At 44.9% G+C, this 17,839-nt stretch overlaps 1 protein-coding gene across 1 annotated transcript in view; it reads right to left on the bottom strand.

Annotated features, from left to right (window-relative positions):
• Window positions 1-1,387: 1,387 nt before the first annotated feature.
• LOC311250957 (SH3 and multiple ankyrin repeat domains protein 1-like) overlaps window positions 1,388-17,839 on the bottom strand; it is a gene marked incomplete at its 5' end in the record, with an annotated part of 32,897 nt that continues 16,445 nt past the window's right edge. The window contains 11 exon segments of the mRNA XM_084343130.1: window positions 1,388-3,505; window positions 3,795-4,688; window positions 4,798-8,035; window positions 8,126-8,249; window positions 9,414-9,532; window positions 9,699-9,755; window positions 9,851-9,877; window positions 10,571-10,651; window positions 10,831-10,966; window positions 13,116-13,240; window positions 13,415-13,497. Coding sequence (XP_084199256.1) covers window positions 3,454-3,505; window positions 3,795-4,688; window positions 4,798-8,035; window positions 8,126-8,249; window positions 9,414-9,532; window positions 9,699-9,755; window positions 9,851-9,877; window positions 10,571-10,651; window positions 10,831-10,966; window positions 13,116-13,240; window positions 13,415-13,497 — 4,936 coding nt within the window. The 3' untranslated portion in view covers window positions 1,388-3,453.

Here is a 17,839-nt window from a genome sequence, read left to right on the forward strand (position 1 = left end):
AATACTACTGATACTATTGTTATTGCTAGCTAACTTAGCTAATGCGTCTAAAGACTTGAAAGTGCCACAGGTGTGTCAGTTATTATGATACTTTGTTACTTACGCTAGTTCCAGCAAACACTGGATGTGTCACCCACAGTCGTTTCCCCAGTAACCTCTTCAGGAAACTCGTGGATAAGGAGAAAGTAAAAATATTTACTTCCTTGACATTTTGTGAGTTTATTTATCAGACTAAAATCACTAATGGAGCTTGTTGAACGTAACCAATTTGCCACTGGCAGACATCTTCTAGCTGAAACTACTATCACCTCTTGTGGTACAAAGTGGTATTACAAGACAGGACAAGATGGGGCTCGCTGTTAGCATCCTAACTTCAGTAGACATCTCTGCACCACAATACACATTCTGTTGATTATTGTTGATAAACTGAAGGTTACAGTATGTCCCAACTGAGATTTACAAAAGGTTTGGTTCACCCAAATTTATATGTATATTCTCAGTTACCACACGTGGTAGGTGGTGGTGTCTTGTCATGCAGATAGCTTCTGCTTTATGTGCCCAGGTTTTGAGATATCAGTCTTCGAGATTTCTGCCTCGACCCCAGTATAATAAAATGACATTTCAGTTTCCAGATTTAGAGCCCATGTTTACTCAACCTCAATTCAAACTAAAAACCTGAAAAACTGCACCCATCCGGATGCTTGATGATGATATGCTGTGGCCTTCGCAGTCAACGGATCCCAGCCCAATTGGGCACTGATAGGAGATGTTGGACCAACATGTTAGTCAGCGCAACATCTTTTGGAAGGCTGTTGTATATCCCTGCAGTGTTTTTCTCTGTGGAAGTCTTTTTCATGTTGTTGGAAGAAAAATGCCAGTTTGCGGCTTCTTCCCCACAGAGAAAAACAAGCCCTGACATCCGTAATTTTGAAAACTGTGAGGAGACTCAAAGTAGAAAAATACAAAGAAAGGGCCACCTGGACAACTGGCACAAACCTTAAAACGGCTTTATATTTACAATTTTCCTCTATGAATCTTAAACTGGCCACCATGCTCGTGAACAATGCAACATTCATCTCCTTCCAAGTTGTTTTTCATTGTTTTCCTGCCTTACAGACGTCGTTCGGTTTTCTGCATGAATGCGGCCACTGCTTGCTTTGAATTAAGCCATCTCATCTTCTCTCTCCCTGCGAGCTCTACTCTTTTGTCCTATTAGCTCACCGAGCCTGATGGGAAAATAATCCTGGACCTCAAAACAATGTTGTGTTCAAGCACCGCAGGGCTGAGACGAGCTGCTGCCAAATGACTCAATTTAAACACAGCACTTTAAATTGGATCATTATGTGAGTCTGTCAGAAGAGGGAATCCAAGGAGAAAAGAGAATCACAACAGGGCCATAGTTTATTTTAGCATTTATTTCAACACCTTAGTTGTACCTCTATTATAGTGTTTATTTTATTTAAAGCAAAACTTTATATATATATATGTATATATTTATATATACCTTTTATCTCTGCATACTTATGCTCATACTGTATGAAGTCATATTCATTATGCATTTCACTAGACCTAAAATGCTCTTTAAATCATAGGATGTAATGCTTTCTACACTACTGCTCAGTCCTTTCACTTCTCAGAAACAGCATTGAGGCAACTCAGCATGAGAATACAGAGTCATAATTTAAACTCACACAGAGAGAATACGCATTAACTAACGTGTGTCAGCTGCACTGGGGTCACCACAGGGCGAGCAGTATAGAAAGCATTTACAGAACAAAACAAAAGGAAACATAAATAAAACAAAGCTTCAAACAATGTGTCCACACTATTTGGAAGACGGAGATTCTTAAAAATGTATACAGACTTAATATAATTATCTTTATTATACTATATTTTTATGTTATCATCATCATCATTACATATAGATCTATAAATGATGTATTTTTGCCTTACAGTTGAATTCACTGCAGGGAATGGCTAAACTGTTAAAAAGTCCAGGGCGTTCATGTTCTCGTCTATGTAACATATACAGTATTTACTTTAAATTTATCACTCTGAGAAAACCTGTTGAAAAGTGGGTCAGAATATTTCTTTTCGAGGATGGACGTGTGGAACAGGGAACCATTGGGATTGTCAACTAGTGAGAAAGAAAAAGTTTAGTGACCTTCATAAATATGTCTTGGGAAAGGCATTAGAAAGAGAAAGGTGTAGGTCAGGGAAAGCATTTGGCCACCAACGCAGGCTAACGAACACTCGCACGCACAAAATCAGACACACAGACTCACAGAGGCTGAAGGTTGAGGAAGTCAGGCAGACAGAGAAGCAGTAAAAAGCCCTTTTTGATCACTGCACCTGCTGTGTGAGAGAGAGCGGTCAACATTATGGCATTAAAAGAGGATGGATCCATCCCTTGACCTGTGCTATGGCCATAAACACCAATAAAGTCTAAGAAAAGATGATTTGCAGTTTCACGTGACTCGCAAACCCTTTTAAATTCCTCTCCTTTCTATAGAATAATCAGGAAAATAATAAAAGGTAATTTCACAACAATATTTTCTCAATATTTGTATGTCCTCGTTATTCACAACTTGAATTCAACAGTTTTAAATACCCTGACCAGTTTGAAATGAATGATTGCGATCAGCACTTAGTACAAAACAAATGGTTCTACTAATAGTGAATCCCGTTTAACATGTAAGATATATTTAGTGCTCGCAAAGTACATACATACAAAGCTTATTGGGGCACCCTTTGGGGGAATATGGCAAATATATAAAAGAATACTATTGTTGTCTACCATTTTCTTCTATCATCATTTACAAACAAAACCCTTTCTCTCATATTCGGACTTTGGCTCCACTATTCACAGCCATTTGATACTCTGATCTGCTTAAAGCTAGAAAACTGATGTTAGGATGTGACTCTTGTGTGTTTCTGGCTCACCAACATCCAGCAACATTTTATTGGGGTTTACCCTTTAAGCAGCAACTTTTTAACTTTTATTGAACTCTGACTGAAGTTTTCTCACTGCTGCTAGACAGCAGATGGTGTGAGAATCCATCTGTCAGTGTGTGTGTGTGTGTGTGTGTGTGTGTGTGAGAGAATATGTGTGTGTGTGTGTGTGTGTGTGTATATATGTTTGTCTTTTACAGCACAAATCGGTGTGTTAATTAAATGCCTGTCCATCAAAAGTTTTAAAGTATATTTTCAGTTGAAGAGCGTCATTGTCATATGATGCTCTTCAATTCTTCAAACCCTTTCTTTCTCACAAATTTCATAAACAATATTCTCTACATGTATAACAAATTTGCAAGAAAACACTTTCCCCTTTAGGCTCAGTTCAACACAACCTGTTGATGTCCATGTTTCTTCTCTTGCACATCTTCTGTTATTGTTCATCTTTGTCAATTTGTTTGTCTCCCTTTCTGTCATCTTTGAATCACCCCTTCACTCTCAGTCTGTGTCTCGGGGAGAAGTAGTGACATGCAAAGGAGAGGAGAGCCGCCTGGGGAGAGAAGGAGGGCAAATGAAGAATAAGAATGGGCGGAAATGAAATAAAGACGGCGCAAACTTAATAGGGTTGATAAAACAGGTTAATAAAGAGAAGGGGATGGAGGGGAGATGAGATAACTTATCAAATTATATGCATCTAATAAACAAAAAGGGGATGGCACAGCTAACGTTTCTAGAAGGAAATGAGACACTTTGACTTTCCTTCACCATCCGGCGCTTCCTTTTTCACCTTTTGACCTCGTTGCCTCTACGTTTTCCAGAGTCTAAGAGTCCTCCCTCACCTGTCAGTGAGTTTCTTCAGCGCCCTCTCGATGTTCATTCGGTGTCCCACACGTGTCACTCCGAGGTCCAAGAAGTCGTCCTTAGTGAGCGAAGGCAGATGTGATCCATCTATCTCATTGTCTATAAAACGCTCTCTGTGTTCACCTAGGTTTAGGTAAGCCAGCCAGTCGGCCACGTCATACTTGGTCCAGTAGGGCAGGGGCTTGACGGCGAAGGGTTTGGCTGGTGGAGGAGGGGTGAGATGGGGAAAGTTGAGACAGGATGGGCTAGGCGGCAAATGCATGGGGGAGGAGGCGCCAGAGAGAAAATGTGTTGGTGAGAGAGAACGGGAGACCAGTAGGGGGTTTTGACTCGGCACACCAGATGGGGAGAACAGTGGAGGAGTTGAGGACTTGTAGGTATCTCCTAAAGGGAGGCCAGGTGAAGGAGGAGTGAGGGGCCCGGGGAAGTCGAAGGGGTTGTTGTAGACAGGTGTGCTGGGGAGGATGGGGAGAGAGGAAGGTCTGGGAGGGGTGGGGTTCGGCTGTTCAGTGCTATAGATAAGAGGGCTGGGAGCCCGGCGCCGAGAGACTGAAGACCGCATCTCCTTCGTGGGACTGCACTGGAAATCAAAAGTCTGCCTGCGCATCTTGGACCGATGCTTTGGCGACGTTGGATAGGGGCAGTAGGTTGGGGAATGGGGAGGGTGAGAATGAACTGGGGAGGAAGGCATCTGTGGAGATGGGGAGCGGGTCCAGTTGCGCTGAATTGGGACTTGAGGGGAAGGAGAGACAGAAGGGGTGGCCAGATTTGGTGTGAGGATCTGACGATGCTGTGGGGAGGAGGTGGGCAATGGTGAGGTGGAGCGGCCAGTAGGGGGGCTGTGAAATGCATCAGTGTAATCCGCTGAATACCTGAAAGACAAACAAAAAGAACCCTTTAATCCTAAAAAAAAAGAAGCTTTATTTAAAATAAGAAATATGCAAACTTGTATCAAGTCCTGGTTGATGAAAACAAACAAACCTGTGCATGGTGGGTGATTTCGTAGTGTGGCTCCAGTCATCCATGCTCTTCATGCTGCTCATCTGTTGCAGCTTGGAGCTCAGCTCATTGATGATGCTCGCCTTCACGCCCGAAAGCGGTGAATGAAGTCTGCGGCCCTCCAGCACCATACCATCTCTCTGCACTCCAACTCCACCCAGCTCGTGGTCACCGATCTCATCCCAGCCAACTGACCGAGTGTCCATGGGCCTCTCTAAGCAGGCAGCCAGAGCAGAGCTAAAGCCGTCCTCCATTTTGGATCGACTCTGCTTGCGCCTCCTTTCATCTGCGAGAGCTCCATCTATCCTGGCGTCTTCTGGGTTGTTTTGTCTCTGCAGCTGCAAAGGAGCAGGGTTGGTACTGTTCTGCCTACGTAGTGCTACAGGCAGACCCCTCCCTCCCCCATCCTTGTAATGAGTCATCTTTGGAAACACAGGGTTTGCCAGTTTGGCGCTGTGCACCTCAAATGTTTGCCCACCTGAGTAGGTTGTGCAAGAATCCTGAAGCTCACCTCCTCTCTCTCCCTCTCCTCCTCCGCCGATCCCTCCCCTCTCTCCTCTAAGCCCACTCAGTCCCAGCATTTCTAAATGGTGGTCGCTACTGCTGTGACTGTCCAGCTCCTCAATCCCAGAATCCACCACTGCATCTTGCCAGTCTCCGCTCTTGGGTATAATAGTAGGGTGTTGAGTGTGGTCAGCAGCTTTACCCCCTGTGCTGAGGCCAGCCTTTGGCCCAGCTGTGGTCATGCTGTAGTCAGAGGACGATGGGGAGATTGTGGTGGTGGAAGCGGCAGAAGAGGCTGTCATGGTCGTGGTAGCGTAGGTCATGGTGGTGGTGAGGGCGGCAGTGCCTCTGTCCTGGGCTGGGGTGTGACCACCTACTGAGGAGTCATTAGAGCTGCTGTAATAGGGGTGAGAATGGGACATGGGCTGTGGTCTGTGTAGTGATGTAGCAGGCACAGCTGCAGAAGAGGTGGTGCTGACAGTGGAGGAAGGAAATATCTGTGGGGATGGATAAGATGGAGAAAGAGCCGACTGTGTAAGGTTGGCCACCTCGCTGTCGTAGGAGGTAAGGCTGGAGGCAGCGGAGTCACCGCCCTGTTGAGAAGGTTGGGTAGCGTTTGAGGACTTTGCAGATGGAAGAGGGGGTGGAGGAGGTGGAGCAATATCAGCAGAGTGCTGATTTTGGTGGTGATGCTGCCGAGAAAACTCCTGGACTCTCTCGTGCTTACCATTTGCAAACTGTATAGGTGGGGGCAAGGGATCTGCAAAGACAAACTCATCATCTGCATCTATTGAGGGAGCTGGTGGAGGGAGAACCATGAGTCCTAGACCTCCCCCTCCACCTGCCGCTGCTCTTGGTTCTCCCATTGTGTCATGTGTCTGTGCTGGGGCTGTGGGGACAGTGTACTGAGGGATGTAGCTGGTGTGGGGAGTGTTTTCCATCTGCAGAAAGGAGGGTCTACGGGGTGCAGGTTGAGCAGGCGGTGGTGGAGGCTGTATGGGTGGAGCAGGTCGGGGGTCATACACTTCCTTATCTCTTTCTCTCTCCCTGGGGCTCTGTGGGTAATACTGGGTTGAATACTGATTGGTTCTGTCCTCTGAAAAGCGAACTCTAAGACCCTCCCTGGGACCTCCCTCCTTTTCTCTCTCCATCCTCTCCCCACCTCCGCCTCCCAAACGTAATATCCTTGGTGACTGTGGCCGGCTCAGAGATGCAGGCGAGGTGGTGGTGGTGGGGGAGGTTAGGTGGAGGGACACTGGGGAAGTGTAAGTTGATTGTGTAGGGGTTGCAAAAAGAGAAGGAGTTGGGGTCTGAACAGGGGTAGGGAACGCTCCCACTGTTGAGAGCTGCCGACCAAAGTGTCTCTCCTCTCTGCGAGTCCTGCGGTCGTCCTTTAGGGCCCTCTCTCTGGCAGCCAAGGCCAGGCCAAGTGGGGATGAGGGATCCAAAACTTTCCCTGTAAGTGGGTGGATGAAGGTAGTAGTGGGCTGGGTGCCGTACATTGAGGGAGCTGACTTGGGCTGGCCATCCTGGCTGAGGATAGGGGAAGAATACTCAGGCAGGCCGAATGCTGGGGGCATGCTGCTGGAATAGTTGACATAACTGTCTCCAGAAAACATGCCCTCATCTATAGACTTGGAGGGCCGTAGACGAGGAGTGGGCACTTCCATTTGTGAGCCCTGTAAAGGCTGAACTCTTGCCCCTAGTGCCCCTCCTCCTTCCCCTGCTCCTCCTCCTGCCTCTCCTTGGATGTCCTCCTCGGATGAGAGGAAGAAAGAGGCACTCTTTCTTCTCATATCTCGGAAACGTTCCCTTTCTCGGCGCGCCCCTCCTCCTCCACCTCCTCCGCCAAAGGTCGAACCAAACGTCAAAGTGTAATCCATATTTTCCAGATTTTGCTGCGAGGAAACAGATGGGGCAACATTTGATGAAGGCAAGGAAGTGGACGTAGGTGGCTGAGGTGGTGAGGGGGTGAGCGGTGAGGGTAGACTGGTGTTGGGGCTGTCTTGGGTTGCATCTGCTGAGGTGGGTTCTTCTGCATCATGGGAGGGCTCAGCTTCCATGCTGCTGCCCTGGCTGCTTCGGCCGCTGCTGCTGGTGGAGGGCGCTTTGACGATGATGGTGGGGATGGGGATGGAGCTCTTCTCTTTAGTTGCACCCCCTTTTCCTTTGTGCTGTCTCAGCCCATCTTCCACTTTTGATTGCTTCATCAGAGCCCCTCGACCACCCCTCCTGGTCGCTCCCCTGCCAACCACTCCACCCTGCTCCCGGCTGGTCGCGTGTGGGTGATGTTGTGGCGCTTGTTGGGCCTTAGGCTTAGCACTTGTCGGTGGTGTAGCGCTGCTGTAGCCTCTCCTTAACCCTCCCATCTTGCCACCACCTCTCCTGGGTGCCTCCGGCTCTCTGGCACACAGTCCTTCTGATTGTCTGCGGAGGGTGGGGACCATGACCTGCTGGTTCATCCCACCAGGTCCTCCCCTCTCCCAGCCTGCTTGAGTAGGATGACCTGGCTGGGAGTGGAGTTGGTAGTGGGCTTGAGATACTGGGGGAATGGGCATAGCAGGCCCTCTCCCAGGATGAGGACCTGCGGATAAAGGTGGCTCTGGGGCTGATGTGTTAGGGGGTGGGGGGATTTCCTCTGGTCCCGGCACTGACAGGCTGCGTGCGAGCTTCATAGCAGGTGGGTGAAGGTACTGCCTCTCTTCCTCTGTTACGCCTGAGAACAAGAATACAGGTGGTTACAGAACAGAAACTTAAACCAGACACTCACATATTGAACAGGCAGAAATCTTTCCTTGACAATTACCAATAGATTTTTGACGCATCATGACTGCATGCTGACCATGGCCTGGTTGAAAATGAGCTTGATTGTAGACAAAACCTGGTCCGTGCTGCACCATACTCACTGTTGGCTGCTGCTCATAGGGCTGCTTCAGGGGTCGAAACACATTTTGAAAAGGGAGCAAAGGAGAATTTGCAAAGAAGGAGGGAGTAAAGACAGAAGACATTTATTCAGATATGATCAAGTCAAACTGCTGTTTTCACTATCATTAATAAATGGTTAATTTATAATGAATTATACTTAGTTAATAGACAAATGATGTATGCAAGATTTATAAACATGATTTGCAACTTCCAAATGACCATCCAAATAATGTTTAAAAATGAACTACACAGTATTTATTAACCATTGACAAATCATTATAAACATCAATTGCAACTTTACAATAAACAACTGCTTAATAAATGATTTATTAAGCATTTCATTGTTTGTTAAGAGTCAAATAACTATGAACTAAAGTTTAATTAATTCTAAGTTTATCATTCAAAGGTGCAGTATATAAGAATTGGCCACCTGTTGAATTCATACTTAAAACAAATAGGGGGCAGTATAGTTAGCGCAGTTAGCCGTGTAGCACGTGGGTCTATAAGCTGACTCGAGTACGCCTCGATTGTGAGCTCAGAGTAATAGAGGAGTGTTGGTGTCAACACAGCTAGCACAAGAGCCTTGGACCGTCGGGGCTAGCTTGTTAACATGCTAACTTCAGTAGGTGTCTCTGCAACACAACACATAAGACCAAATTGATTTAACATAAAATAACACCTGTTGATAATCTTAGTAAGTTTTTTTTATGTTTTAAAGTAAAATGCTTACATATCACACCTTTAATAATGATGGTTATTATAATGTGTTACCAAAGAACTAGTCAGTCGCAGTATAGTGTATCAGGAAAACAGCATAGATGAATGGACACAACCTGCCTTGCATTTAAACGTGTTTTGGTGTGGGTGGTCCATTGTCAATCATTTTCTGTAAAGTGCAGTGAGGGCAGGATAACACATAGAGCTAAAAAAAAAGCTAAAGCTGGTTATCGATAGGAATCTTTTTTTTTTGCAAGCATTAGTCACATCCATGACTAAATATGTGCTACATCCTGAAGCAGCAGAGAAGCTCTGTTGTACTGTATATGTGAATCTGGTTCAGAACTGTGCAGTGTTTGCTAATATTTTGCAGATTAATCAGAAATCTAAAAAGCCAGCAGAACCAAAACTTATGGCAACGACCATCATTTCCTTCCAATTCCCAGCTGTACCTCATTGGAGTTGGGAACAATACTCTTGCTCCGGTCCCTCTTGCCTCCATGACCCCTCTGGCCCTGGTTGTCTGATGTAATAGAGTGTTGGGCAGCAGCCAAGATCTCATCCAGTTTATCTAAAACATAGACCGAGCATGGGCAGGGCAGAGAAGAAATGTAGAGAGGTAGTGGGAGGGAGCAGAAAATAAAGACAGAAACATGAAAAGGAGGATTTCATTGAGCCCCAAGGTTTAAAAACACCCTTTTTACAGTATGACAAGAGCGGTGAGAGTGATTTCTTACTTAGTGCCATCTGATAAACTGTCCTCTTCTTATCAGGACCCTGAGAGGAGTCGTATTCTGAAAATGGAGGAGAAAAAGAACAGCATCAAACAGGCTGACTTTTAATTAAAGCTCAGGGGCTGATTGGGGTAATGATAAAGGCTGATATTCACCTGCTTTCTTTTTCCACGGAGACGCAGCTGTGGCATACATAATTCGGGGAAACAGAAATTAGGTGTGACTAGAACTGCTGTGTTGTCATGTGTATTGAGCAGATGAAAGGATGAAATACATACTCCGACACACACATCACACACATGATGGTGTGAATACTGATGTGATGAGAGGGATGGTGATTGGGGACGGAAATGATAATGAGAGCACACAAATCCATGATTCTCCCACCTTTGTCCACTGTATGCAGCAGGAGAAAGAGAAAAACAAACAGCAGTTTGTGACTGATGGCATCAGACAAAGTATCATTTTACAACACACAATTGCTTTTGTATCTCCTAACCGTTTAATTATCACCTTTGTTCTTCACAGGGAATATCAAAAGTGCAAATTAATCAAAAAGCTCCTTCCCCATTAAACTATTGCTAATGAAAGAAAAAAATCAAATCACACCTTTACTGGATCATTTTCTTGGCTCTCTGCATCAACTCAGTTAATATTTAATGCTGTGTTTCCCTAATAGTGCCATGGTGCTGTACCGTAATGCTGCAGAGGACTGCCAACCCTGAAAAGCTATTTCAAATGTGACCCCCCCACCCCCCTCCCCGAAAAAAAAAACTGTGGGGGACTCAAATCTAATTCATTTTTTACTTCTTCCCAGATCTCCCCTCCCCTCTTTATTCTCTGCATTCTGTCCTTTGTCCCCTCTTTCATCTTACCCATGTCTTCCAGCTCTGATGTCATTGACTTGGAGCGCAGGGCAATGGCAGGAGGAGTCAGTCTTTTAGTCTGCTGCGGGGCTGCCAAGGGAAGCCAGCCAAATACAGACTTAATGTTTAGTATTCTCGTATAAACATACAGTCACCAATGACGACCACATTGCAACAGGCTCTAAGAGTGAAGTAAACATGCAATCAGCTTTATCGTCACATCATAAACATACGATGGAAATGACATACAGGGAAAATGTGACTCTTACCTCTCTTCCGAGCAGTGTCCTCCAGCTCAGGGTTTCGAGCAACCATCACAACTTTCACCATGAGGCTGTTGCCGCCCTGTCGGATCATGTTGACCACCTGCCGGTGGCCAACCTTCACCACATTCTGGCCGTTCACCTGACAGACACAAAGACGCAGAAGAGCTAAATGAGCTGATGTGTTGCATCAATTTAAATGAAACAATTAACAAAGCAGTTAATGAAGGTCTTCATGTGACCACTGGTTCACTTTGGTAGTGCAGCTTTCCCATGTTTGGCAGATGTTTTCTAACATTTAGCTTCAAACATACTGCACATAATTTTTTTTTGTGTTTTGAATGTGTGCAGCAGCAATTCAGGCAGCGACTACAGTAAAACAAAAAGGCTTGGGCAGCTACATAAGTGACTCATATTAGGTTGAATACTAATTAGAAGTATGTGTCAGCTTTAAAAGAGGTCTGACAATCACCATTTTTAGAACTGAGTTTTCAAGCCAACATACTGGGACCTTTAAAGGTACAAAATGGCCAGACGTTAGCTCTGTCGATGAACAACACCAAGTACAAGAACCTCTCAGCAACTCTGAAATGCACTACATAGAAAATACAGAATATACTTTGTAAAAAAAATGATCAAAACCTCAATCCTAAAAAACACTATGTGCCAGATTTTTGTGCCTGTTATTCAGGTGCAGATGTGACGCAAACTCATGTTCTGCATGTAACAAGCAGACGCACTGGGCTGGAGTTGCAGTTTGCATACACATTTAAGGAAGAATCACACAAATAATATAAGACCTTTTAAAAGGGTTTAATATTTATATATTCCACTGGATTTCCTGAGGTCAAGCTATTTTGTGGCTGTCAGTTTTGCAGGGAGGCATAAACATCGCACAGATGGGAGTCACAAGGAAGGTTGTGGTAGGAAAAAAAACATGCATTAAATATAGGCTTGAACATGACTAAAAACTTTTATTATTATTTGATACAAAAAATAAGAAATGTGGCTGTTATTACTAATCGTATTATCAGAATCTATCTTGAACACAAACAAAGACTAGAAGGATGTTGTAGTTTGTGCTCAAAAACTTGAAATTGAACTTGACCATCAGTGAACTGTAAAACCACTCCAGGCTACAACTAAGCTTTTGTGTGTGTTTGGCTACATTTACCTCAGCATTAAAATCAAAATGGTCATCATCTCCTGTCTTCATACTTCATGTTCTTTTTGTTCAAATGAACGTGTTTATTGCCTCCGAATATATTAATAATTAGGTAGAAACGGAATAACAATTGGGCTTATTGTCAAGTGAGCTTTCACATGCAAGGAATTTGCGTTGGTATATGGGTGCACGTAAATAAAAATAGAGAAAATATTTTAAAAATAAGCACAAAAAGAAGTACTACAAGTCAAGAGGGATAAATAAAAAATTGACAATAATATACGAAAAGATATTAGAAAAACAACGTGTCTAAAATGACCATTATTTAAATGATAGAGCTGTTCAGTCTTCTACAGGAATGTGCAAAAATATTGACATGGGGATACGCCCCGCTATCAGTCTAGATTAGAAAGCCATAACTTCCAACCATAATTTAAGTGTAGATTTTTTGTAATAATGCTGACAAACCAACCAACCAACCAACGTAAACGAGTGAATAAATAACCTCCTTGGCGGAGCTAACTATCCTTATGAGCGCTCCTTCACTCGCATCTGGAGGTTCAATACCAGGAAAAAAGGCAGCGCATTTTTCGCCATTTTCTGAGATGTGGCCCTATGTGTTTTTTTAAATTGGTATTTCCTGCAAGGTTATTGTGTTGTAATGTGTGTCTGTTGTCCACCCTGCAGATATCATTGATCTGTGATGTTCAGTTCAGTCCATCCTATAGGATCCTTTGTAATGAAGTTTAGTTTCTTGTTGTACCCACTTCTCTGCAGCCTGTCTGGTCTATGTCTTCTTAATTTCCTACAATTCCCAGAATGAGTTTTGACACTCTCAGTGGAATATGACTGCACTTGCTGCAATCGATACTGGGGAAATCGCTAGTAAAATTTGAATCCTTCATTCAAAATGCTATATTAGATCCTTGTTAATGATGCCTTATTGTCTTTGTTATCTTAGAGTTCTTCCTGTGTGGTTTGTGAATCATCCTAACTCTAAAAGCAAACAGTTATTGACTTGCTGCAAATATGAAATATACAACACCCAACAACAACATCGACCCAGAAATGTAAGGCGCATCAGTTTTTTTTTTGTGTATTAGTCCAAACCACATCTCGTCCTCACCTCGATGAGGAAATCCCCCATCCTCAGGCCCGCCCTCCAGGCCACACCCCCCTCATCGACAGATTCCAGGTACTGCAGCGCGGGGAACGCTGGCGTCGGAGTGAACTCCTCTATGGGAGTCTGAGCTGCAGAGGACAAGACGAGAAGGATGAGCATGAGGGGACACGGATAACGAGGACATGGGTTGGAAAATGAGGGCAGGGATAGAGAGATTAAACAGAGAGAAAAAGGAGCATTTGAGACTGAAAAAATCTGTAGAGACAGAAAAATATGAGGTGAGTTTTGCAGAAAAGACTCACCTTTGGCTCCCCTAAGCACAAAGCCAAAGCCCTCATTGTCTTTCTTCTGTAGGAGCACTGTCTTCTCCTTAATGATGTAGTCACTTTGAGAGAGTAAAGAGGGAGCAGAGGGGAAGTGGAAAGGGGGAGACGGAGAGAGACGGGGAGAAAGAGACAGAGAGAGCCATATGACTTCTATAGCAACAGAAAAGTCTTATTGTCATGCAAATAAAGCATTTTCTGAATGTGGAAAACAGCTATACTGCATCACATTATGAAATCACACTGCAGCAAAAGGTAGGTTGGCTTGAGAATGTCATACAAAAAGCGCCGGTGCACAAAAAGGGTTGATGGCAGGGATACAGTTAGTGTCACAATGGGACGAAGTGGATATGAGATGACGTTCCATACTACGGACTTATCCAGCTAGAGCTGACAAGCACTGGGCCGGGGGGAACGGCACATTAGAAAAATGTGCACATACACTTCACTGATAATGGAAACTTCCAAATGCACCTAAATCGCTGCATTAGCTTTCACCGCCTCTGGCAGCTTTTGCAAGGATACTGCTTTACCGACTCCAGCGCACCACTACCGGTCATACATGACACTTCAAATTATGTACAAGAAGAACTCGGCCTCTAATCTCCCTACACAAACAGCTCCTTTTGCTCAAAGTCTGCAGCCTGGGGAGGGCAAGAACAGCGATCACAGACATCGGTGATGCAATCTTATTATGAGACTGTTGGAGTAGTGTAACAGCTGGCCCAGCAAGCTCCTTCATTATTCTATTACATTGTCTGGGACATTTGGCCGAGCTGCTTTACAACCCTTTCTCTAATATAGGACTGGTTAAATGGACTCCACACTGCCACACACAGCCACATCTCATGACTCATTTCTGGACTTGACTTTCTAACAATGTCAATTCACCCTGGTTCTGTGAGAGAGCCCGGGGCTCGAGCAGAGCTGTATGATTTAAGAGGAATTCCAGATATTTCTTTCCAGGGCAGCTCATTTCAGTGTTAGTTTGTGCTCCTCAGCTCAACTCAAGCTGACACTTGACAAATCAAAGTATTTGATTTCCTGGAAGGGCTGAACAGTGTGTGTACACGACAAGTAGCCTGTTGGAAGAAACTTCTTTATTTACAGTGAAAGCTTGAGTGCCATTCAATGCAGTAATAATGCTCAAGGACATCATTTCCACTGGGAATACAGTTTTTTGCCCCTCCCCCTTTTAAATGGGAAGTCTGGGTGAATCATGCAAATGTAAATAACACTTTTTGGCTCTGAGTTAATGGCTTCAGGCATCACATTTACATTCAGACTGCACACAAATTAGGCCTCCTTCACTTGAGTCATCATACGCCAAATCCCAAACCATGCTGCTATATCCAACTTTAACTTTCTGTAATCTAGTGTCACAAAGCCAGCTGTGTCAGTGCTGGAGAAAAGTTCTCATTCTGGTATGAAAGATAAAGGCGTTCTGGCATTTTAGTAGTTCGCTTAACCAATCCAAATCGTCTTGGGTGGCGTTGAGCCCAGGATGCAATGATGGTGCCCCATCTTAATCACAGCAAAAGAAAAGGTAAGAGCCGCTAGCTTGTTTAAGTTTGTACCGTTAGCAACCAGGTAAGGGTAACTTGCCACTTACAGCATGTAGGTTGCTATATCTCGGAGCTTGTTGTTTCCCATAGCGACAGGGATTTTGATAATGCAGAAAGGAGGAGAATGCAGACTGAAATAGTCGGCAAATGACAGGCTTATACCCACAGTCCACATCCGGTGAGTCAGACACTGTAACCTAAACACGACCATTTCATTGGCTGCCTGGCAATAAGGTCTGCAGCCAAGCATCCATCAGGGTAGCTTGGACGTGTAACCACTATGAAAAAAAATCAATGTATCATTTAAAAATGCCAACATTTTTGATTTACATTTAAGTTTTCAAGGCAGAAGATTAGATTTTTTTTAATGCCTGGCAGACGAGCCCCTCCGACTTCATTCTGCCTTCGCCGTCTTCTGAAACACCCATGTGTATACTGGCACTAAAATAACAATAACAGTGTAATATTATATTCCACACTGACTCTTACAGTACAGAGCTGGCAAGGTTTTGTGTATTTATTCCGGTAGAGCATGTAATAAAGTTTGGCTGTGGAATCACAGAGGTCCAGCAGAGTCATGAGCGTTGGCCTACGAGCCTGAAGATCCAGACTTTCGACACCAAGCCATAACTTTAGCACTGAACAGACGATCGCTAGTTTCCCCTACTGAGGTCCGTCCCTTGTGTGTTCTCCATCAATGTTAGTGTTTCGCCAACGCACAGCCGCCTTCCAGCCATCTGCTCCTCACACCTCATTCCTTTTTCTCTCACCCTGTCCTCCACCATGCCTTCCTTCTCTGAGGATCAAAGTAACACGGAGTGGGTGGACGGATCCATCGGGCTCTTCATCCAGCCACTTCTACAAGGGGGGAAACACGGCCTGCGTTGGTCCTCCAGGTGGTAGTTGCGTCGCAGAAACACCTGATTTCCTTTTGCATACTTTTTTATTCAACTCGTCTGTCACCACATTGACCACCATCACCTGGCCAATTAGGGACACTAAAAGCGCAAACGTCCCTGGTTAATCTGTGTTGGCCAGTAGGACACACTCGCTCTGAACTGGCTGCAGTGAAGCTAGAAGCCTACTAGAGACCCGAGTTATTATGTACCCTCCTGAGTCATCCTCTCTTCTATCCACAATTACTGAGAAAAAAGGCAGCTTTTTAACCATTCATCTGCTGAATGAACATGCAGATAGGCTGGCTATGTGGGGACAATCCCCACACACCACAAGTGAAGCACTTGATGTCAGTGACACACACTGTGGATGGGGATGGACATACGTATACGCAAATGTATGTACAGGAGAGATACTCCCACAGCAATCAAGCACTATGACGTATACACTCATATGTGAAGACCACATATATATTTTATTCGGTGTATACAGTCGCATGCACACACACATAAACACAAATGCATGCACACACACAGGCATGCACAGAAATGACCGGTATCTTAAATCAGAGCTTGAGAGGAGCTGATAAACCGCACTCTTGCCACTTATTCACTTTCATCCGTCTGTACAGTCAAAATACCTCACATATTTAATGACACAATGAGACACATTAAAAAAACGGGATGTGACAGCAGCCTTTTTAAAGGAACAGGAAAAAATGGGAAGTCCTGGTGAATGAAAAATATCTGCTTAAAGAAATCATGACTCAAAGAGAATGAAATACACCCACACTGTCTGACTGAAATGCATCAATATGTGCTCCCTTTCATGCACTAACACACACGCACACAGCGTTCAGAGACACACGGGAGGAAGACACAGAAATAAACATGCTGCAGAGTCTCCATTCAATAGCCACTTCCGTCCCACAGATATTCACATGCATAGGAAAAATACAAATTTAAGACACGCGCACACTCTGAGACACACGCACGCACAGAATACATAGCTTATTAGTCTGTCTTTGAAAAGGCACGGCCTCTCAATAGCATCATCTACCTCTCCCCTCTCTCCATTGTCCTCTCCTCACATCCATAGCCAGCCAATGAATGAGGAAACAGCCGCTACCTGTAAATGAACCACACGCTCCTGTTTCTGGGGCCCAGTGACGGCCACGAAGAAGAGAGGGAGAGAGAGAAATCTCTCTCTCCGCATCCCCCCATTGCCATGTCCCCCCCTCCTCTCTCGCGCGCGCTCTCCACCACCTCCTCCCCTCCTCCCTCCTCCTCCTCCCGGTCTTCCAGCGAGAGCTCAGCCGTGGAGAGCCGCGAGAGTGGAGGAGAGAGAGCGAGAGAGGTGGGGAACGAGAGAGACAGCGTGTTAGTCTGCGCCCCGCATACTTAAGATGAGGGGAAGACAATGTGAAGGAACGAAAAAAAAAGAGAATACCAGTGATTATCACAACAGGGAGAGAGTGGATGATGTGTGCGTGAGAGCTGGTACATGACAGGAAGAGGGTTTGGTTGCAAAATAGGGGGAGATGGAGAGCTGGATTGGCGGGGTGGGGATGCGGGGGATGGGTATAAACGTAAGGCGACACAGGGAGAGACAGTGCATTTGCACATCCACTGACTGCTGTATCACAGATATACTAACAGCTGATTCTCACCCTGGATTTACTCTCTCACACACACATTTGCAAACTTTCCCCCCTCCCTCCCATATCTGCCTCCTCTCCTCTAAAGCAGAGCTGTCATCACCACACAGCCTGACAAACACTCTTCCTCTTCTCTGAAATAGTAATTGACATTCTCCCTGCAGTGAGGGAACATGCTCCGGATCACCTTGCTCTTAATTGAGCACCACTTCACCACGGTGCTGCGATTACGCTTAACCAACTTAGCACAGGTAATACAACCCCAGTGGCAGCTTTTTTCCATTT

The sequence above is a fragment of the Pagrus pagrus genome (assembly GCF_965226575.1).
Source record: "Pagrus pagrus genome assembly, chromosome: 21".
In the NCBI taxonomy this organism is placed as follows: domain Eukaryota; kingdom Metazoa; phylum Chordata; class Actinopteri; order Spariformes; family Sparidae; genus Pagrus; species Pagrus pagrus.